A 7500-nucleotide genomic window follows, 5' to 3' on the forward strand; every position below is an offset into this window, starting at 1 on the left:
AGCCCCGCTGTTCATATTCCACATAATAATCCACATCACTTCGTTTCTCTTCTCTTCCCTGCACCCGTGAATCTTCCTTATCAACTTCTCTTCCCTTTGTGTGTGACATCCTTATACCCCACTGTCCCAACATCTCTATACCCTTTTCCTTTAGTACGCGGTGGGATTCTCGACACAGCATCTCGTCCCATAACTCTTTGGCGTCTGCCTCCGTCACCTCCGGATTGGTGCAGCCCTCCCCGTCGACCACGTCAGGTCTGGCTCTCCTGCACGCGGCCTGCCCACTGAAGAGGTGCGTGCACAGGCAGAGGTCGGGCGAGGAGGTCAAGCAAGCACGGAAGCAGGTAGGGTCTGCTTGTTAACTTCAAGTTTTATTTGTGATATAGTTTTTCTTGTATTTTTCCATTAAGGTGAAATACTTAAATACCTGACATTAAGTGATAGATTTATTTCATACAGAATGTACATCATATACGATATTTCTGTGATTTATTAAACCATAGAGAAATAACTTTATGAAATGGAATAAAAGTTATATTTTATACAAGATTAAGTTATAGATTTTAATTCACATTAGTGTTCTTTTCAGATTTGGTGTAACGTAGATCTTTGTTTTGTTATTGAAATTAGTGACTAGCTCCATTTATTCACAATAGTATTTTATTTTTACCTAAAGATGAAATTCCTCCTTTTTTTATTGATTCTGACTTTTAACTTCATATGATACTATAGACATTCATACATAGACATAAATCTAAACAATTCTCTATGACATCTGGTAAATTTTTTAAAAATTAATCTCTCTTTCCAGGTGATCAAAATGTTGATCTTAGTCATCATTCTGTTCATGGCCTGCTGGGGACCTAAGATTATATTCTTCGTCATCCTAAAGAATGGCCTGTCGAGGGAATCCTTCAAACCTCTCGTGTATAACATCAGAATCTACCTGGGACTTTTGCCTTTCATACATTCTTGTCTCAACCCTATAATCTACAGGTAAGGGGCCTAAATCTATCGATAAAGGGCCTTTTAAATATCATTAGTTAAGGTATTTTGAACTCTGGGAATTTATCCTGGATATTTTTATAATAAATATTTTTTTTTAATTTTTCTGTATTTTGTTTTGACATTTTCCACCTTACAGCTGACTTTCTATTATATTCATAATTTTTATATATAAGGTTAAATGGATATCAATATGATTTTTTAAAATGAATTTTTTGCAAGATATTATCTATACACATTTACATGATGCATAACCTTCCAATAAATTTATTACTTTTCACTTGAGGGTTCAGTTCAATTACTTATGATACTATTTGCTTACTTGCAATTAATGATAAACAGAATAATGGTTAAAAAGAGCTCAACCAAACTGCCATCTAATAAACAATAAGAGAATCTACCCAGACATAAACTTTTGATATATATTCTTACGTATATGCAACTTGTGCGTCTTCAACTAAATTTCCTGTCTTCGCCAGAACCTTCATTAATTTTCCACTGTCTCCTCAGTTTCATGTCTACAAACTTTGGCCGAATGATGAGGAGATCTTGTGCCAGAGATAATTGCACAACAATGTTCAACTCCCTCTGTTGGAACTATTCCTCGAGAAACAAGAACAAAGCTGGTAGGTGTCACCTTCGAGGAAAGGAATGCCTTGAAGATTTTGTAGTTTGTAGAAAGTAGAATGCTCATACTATGCGAAATATTAGATTAATTTTGATTGGGTAGGCCATATTTGAGGTGATTTTGAGGTAGGCTCAGGTCTAAGATTGTGGCTTTGGAATATATATATATATATATATATATATATATATATATATATATATATATATATATATATATATATAATATATATATTATATATATCTATACGTACGTATATACATACATGCATACATACACACACACACACACTCTATATAATATATATATATATATATATAATATATATAATATATATATATATATATATATATATATATATTATAACTATATAAAGCAACTTTAAATACAAAAAATTCCTACAAAATATTTTGTAGCCTGGGAAATAACAAAATAATGCAACTTCATTCATGTCTTAGCAATGCCAAATCTTTGCCAATTAATACTTCATGTTTAGCTTCATACAGTTTGGATTCCTTTTGTCAAGAGTGGTAAATAACTCAATAATCAGGCTTCTATTCATTTATCAATATCTGTTCAATTGTTTACTTTTTTAACGATTTGGTCTTCTTTTTCTTCTTCTTCTTTTTCTTCTTCTTCTTCTTTCTTCTTCTTTTTGTTCTTCTTCTCCTTCTGCCACATCGTAATCCAGAGAGAGAGGTCGATCTACCACCAAGCGGAATTCTCGGTACACCACCAACTCCACCCTCCATACCGTCAGTTCCTCTGTACATGGAGAACGGTAGGTTCAAAATTCACGTTTCTTGCATGGCATCCATTACTTAGCTTAAGCAGCACAATGTACTGCTAAACACAATAATAAGTTTGTTATCATTTTGCATGAGGTTTGTGTTTAGTTAAATGTCCTTCCGTGTTTGAAACATAATGAAGGTTCAGATATTCTAGGCCAGTAATCAGGGATACAGGATAATCCACCTGGAAAACGATATGGTAATTATAATTATAACCAGTACATAGTTAATTACGCTTATGCACGGAAACTTGGGCTTATTTTTACGTTTGCATCTTGATGAGAGTGTAATCTGAAGTAAAACATATATATATATATATATATATATATATATATATATATATATATATATATATATATATATAAATATATATATGTGTGTGTGTGTGTGTGTGTGCGCATATCATAGACTATATTTATATAATTAATATATATAATATATTATATAGAATTAATAGTATATATATATATAGATATATATATATATATATATATATATATATATATAATGTATATATATACTATATTTATATTATATATAAATATAATATATATATAATAGATAATATATAATATTATTATATATATAATAGAATGTTGTATGATATATATACTATATATATATGTATGTATATATATGTATATTCATATAATATATATTATATATATATATATTATTATATAATCTAATATAATATATCTAATATATATATATTAATATATAATATCTAATAATATATATACACACACACACACAAGCTAAGGTTCTCTATGAAATCCAGGACACTCAGCATGATTATCCTTTGTACACGGTGCCCACCTTTCCATGTTATTCAAGCCCCTGTAGAACGCACTGGTTTGTATGGTCCGTTGAATCTCTGTCGAACCTCAGCCTTTGTGACAGCCTACGCTGCTACGCATCGCCGCCTCTTGTTCTTTATTGTCCAGTGACGGTTTTGCGTCATCCAGAGTAATGGGTCTGTGAACGGAGCGGACTGACCTAAGGAAAGGTAGCCAAAAGTGTGGCAGAGCTATATGAAAATGTATTGTATATAAAAGCATTATGTTTATTTTTAATAATGTCTTTTCGCATAGGTGTCATTTATGTAAACGTAAATTTATTTTTTACATGTGTTGAGGAGTATCCAAGTAAAATTGAAGTTATGGCAGGTATTTTACTTTGATAAACGATAAAAATAATTTTGAATTTAATGTTTCTTATATACAATCAGAACTCCTAGCGCCTCTCCACCCACGTAAGACCTGGGGGAAAAGGAAAATGGCTACTGACGACTCAGCATTTAGCCCTATTTACTCCCCGAAAACCTCCCATCCTTAGCCCAAAGTGACAGTCAGGTCATATGTGATGGTAACAGGAACTGTGAGGTCATGCATGGTGGAAATCTATCATGGCTTTAGTCGGACTTGACCCAACGACCGGGGTAATGGAAGATCACGAGTGATACCACTCTGAACAACGATGAAAACTGGTATAGTCAGACATTCATATTTTCTCAGGGGAGATGAAGGTCATTCATTTTGGACACACTCTGTGAAGATTTGCCGGGAAGGAGAAATGATAGGCTACAAGATAGGATAAAGGCTTTGGATGTAAACACCAAGAACTATCAAAGGGTGCCAGTAATATCTCCAACACGTCAGTCATAGGCTGCTAATCCCAAGACCCACCTTTTGGTAAAATTTTGGAGAATCCAAGCATAAGCTATTCCTTAATTCCTCTGACAAGTATGTGAAGAAACAAACCAAATCTTCATTATAAGCAACGCCATCTTGCAGCTAGAGTACACGATAGATTGACGGCAAAATATAACAGCAATTGGTCCGTTCCTGACAAATCTACGGTGCGTATATTGACATTATAACTGCTACCTGATAGTTAGTTCATTACAGATTCAAATCTGTGCATGTGCTTGTAAGCATGAGTGTTGTATAGTGACCTGTTTATGTCTCAATAATAATAAAAACTGTAGTGATTATCAGTACAATAATAGATTTTTTTCTAGGCAAACTGTAAATCCATATTGCAGAATGAACTCAGCAAATGCATTTTAATTTTCCAGAATAAGCCGAACAATAGGCTTTGCTTTTCCAGTCGTCGGAAACAGCACTCAAGCTAATACATTTGGCACGTGAATAAAAGTTGACCAAATTCGAGCTTTGCACTCATGGAATCAAACTTTGACATCCGGTTTATCTTGCATTTCCTGATAATTCATTAAAAGTTGTCAACTGCATTGAGAATTTGTGCCATTCAGTTTTTTTTTTTTTTTTTTTTTTTTTTATCAAAGTTATAAGTGGCTTAACACAAGTGACCTTCACATTTAACAGGATTCCAGTGAGATCATTCTAATTCAGTGTTTCATGTCAAAACATAATATAGATTTTACTTACTAGGATATATAAGCTTACATTTGATAGATTCAGTAGTGTATCTCACTTACATATATAATTTTCAATTTGATAATTTCAAGTAGGTGTGAAGATGCAGTCAACATCATTTCTCTCCAGGATCACATCTGGTAAATCCTGTGTTTGTATTCTTGTTGTAGGTGTTGGGAGTGACGACCTGGCCAACAGCTCTTACCTCGATCTCAATGGGCAGGTATCAATGGGTGCAAGTCATCACAGAAATCAATGTGTTGTCAATCTTGACTCCACCTTGTAAGCCCCTGGGTTTACAAGATCAGAGAAGAAATTAGATACTTTAAATAAACTCGAGCATTCAAGAAAAATGCATTTCTAAACCCAAATAATACTTCTTAAGAGGTTGCGAAGTTGATTTAGGTGGAAGGTTTCTGAGAAGTGCTTTCTTAAAGTGAAATTTTGTGCAGTGTTAGATGTTGAATATCTTGGGATAAGTAATCAGACTTCATACTGAATAGAGCATTCATGGCAGGAGCATTTCCTGACGCCCCCCGCCCCCCCAACAAAAAAACTACCTTGAGAGTTTGGGAAGTTGATTCAAGTGTAAGTTACCTCCGAAGAGGTTTCTTGGTCGAATTGAGTGAAACTGAGTGAGGTGTTACAAGTTGGATCTATTGAGAAAAGCAATCAGATTTTATATTGAATAGAGTATTCATGAAAAGCCTATTTTTGGACCAAAAAACTTATTCATAGTTTAGGAAGTGGATTCAAGTGGACGTTTTCTCAGAAAAGCTTTCCTGGTAGACTTGAATTGAAGCACAATTCAGTTATGAGTTCCAAGTTGGATCTATTGAGCAATCAGAGATTTCTTAGTGGCGAATTTATTCTGAGATGAACAGTGGATAAACAAACTTCAGGAGAAGATAGGAAATTGATTCAAAGGGAAGTTTTTCAAAAGGCCTCAATCTGAAACGAAAGAGTCAGTCGTTAACTAAAGTGAAGTTAAGTTGTTCAAATGGATTCTAATATTTGTCAAAACACCTCTATTGATAGATTAAACTTGAATAGATGCACAATTGACAAACAGCTTCTAAGGATCTGAATTAAATAAAATGCCCTATGTGACAAATGAAGTGAAGTGAGGCCTTCTAGTTTTAATCTAATGAGTAACAGTCCCTTATTATTGACAGATTTACTATAAAATGACTCCATAGAGAACAACAAACTTCTAAATATGACAGGAAACTGTTACAAGCAGAATGCCTTCTGGAAAGGTTTCTATTGGAAAGAAATAATTCTCTTTAGTTTGAAATGGAATGAGGTAGAATGAAGCGAAGTGAATAAGAATTAAAGTGCTATCAGATACTTCATAACTGTTTTTTATCAATCTTGAAAAGATGGACGCTGGGTTTATACTTCTAAAAAGGATAGGAAGTTGGCTGGAGTAGAAGTAGTTTCAGGATGTTCTCTACTAGAAAGAATTCGATCACTTGTCAATTGAAATGAGGTGAAGTAATGAAACTTGAGATTGTTAAGGACATATTAACATTTCCAGCGACATTGTGTTGAAGTTAGGTAAAAGTATCAGAAGTAAAATGTGATTCATGATTTCAGAGACGAATCAGCTGGACTTTCTCTCATTTCAAATCCGGACATTTTTACTCTATTCCATGTTGCAAGGATCAGGTGATTAATATATCTATATGAATATGGACGTGTCATTAGAAGAGAATTTAGTAATAGATAAACGAAATGATAGAACATCCTTCGAAGTGTCTTGTCGAGGTAATAACTTTGTTTGGTACTCGTTCACTGATTTTCTTGCATTGCATAAAGAAATCAAAAGATGAACAAACATGTAATTATATAATTAGGAGGCAGTGACTGGATAACATGCACTTTGTTTACTTTTTCCGACTTAAACGATTCTTACCAGAACTGCTCATACTTTCTGGTATTCGGTGATTCAAGAAAAAATTCTTCTATGGGAATCCCTTTAGAATTAGAAAAAAATAAGTAATCTGTCTATTTTAAAAGTGAGTTTTTGCAAAGACATTTCTTTTTCATTTCGTGAAGAAAAATGACGACAAAAAATGATACCAAGAACACTGTCTATTTTAAAAGTGACCTTTTGCAAAGATATTTTCCATTTTCATACCATGAAGAGAAACCACAACAAAAATGATATTGTGCAAAAGTAAATGTTATGCGCGCTGTTCGTAACCCTACTTCGCTAAGACGAACATGGGTTGAAACGTCGAAACGTTGGTGGTAAAGTTGTGACTCAGAAAAGATCTAGAAAATAAGATGGAATCACAGAGCATTGCCTAAAGGCCACTGCTAGCCTAAATAATCATGGGGAAGGTTACGTTTGATATTCAAAATATCTCTTCAACTGGAAGTGCGGATTCATATTCCATTTTGACTTTTTGCGTTGAAATGGAGAATTTGTATTTTAACGTGAAGCTCTTAGTAAAAATAAAGTGCAAGAAGGAAAACAGGCATCAAAGAAACACCCGATAAATAAAAAATGTAAATAGACATGACAAAGAGGAAATACAAAAAAAAAAATAACTTTTTTTTAAATTATTCCAACTGAAGCATATCATGTAAAAAAGATAGTATACTGGAAATAAATATATGTTTTAGAACAGAGGGGAGCCGTATGAACTACGATTAGATTATTCTATAACTC

General features: G+C 33.4%; 1 protein-coding gene across 2 annotated transcripts in view; it reads left to right on the top strand.

Annotated features, from left to right (window-relative positions):
• The window catches only part of LOC135194924 (galanin receptor 2a-like), a 47976-nt gene that overhangs the window by 39880 nt on the left and 596 nt on the right, over positions 1-7500 (top strand). The window contains exons 6-10 of one of the 2 annotated variants that reach the window (XM_064221125.1): positions 155-344; positions 812-996; positions 1516-1631; positions 2322-2411; positions 4991-7500. The exon at positions 4991-7500 is cut by the window's right edge and continues 596 nt beyond it. In XM_064221125.1, coding sequence (XP_064077195.1) covers positions 155-344; positions 812-996; positions 1516-1631; positions 2322-2411; positions 4991-5106 — 697 coding nt within the window. In that variant the 3' untranslated portion in view covers positions 5107-7500. The remainder of the gene's footprint in view (positions 1-154; positions 345-811; positions 997-1515; positions 1632-2321; positions 2412-4990) is intronic. The other variant, XM_064221126.1, reaches the window with a different exon arrangement.

The sequence above is a fragment of the Macrobrachium nipponense genome, chromosome 15 (genome assembly GCF_015104395.2).
Source record: "Macrobrachium nipponense isolate FS-2020 chromosome 15, ASM1510439v2, whole genome shotgun sequence".
NCBI classification, from domain to species: domain Eukaryota; kingdom Metazoa; phylum Arthropoda; class Malacostraca; order Decapoda; family Palaemonidae; genus Macrobrachium; species Macrobrachium nipponense.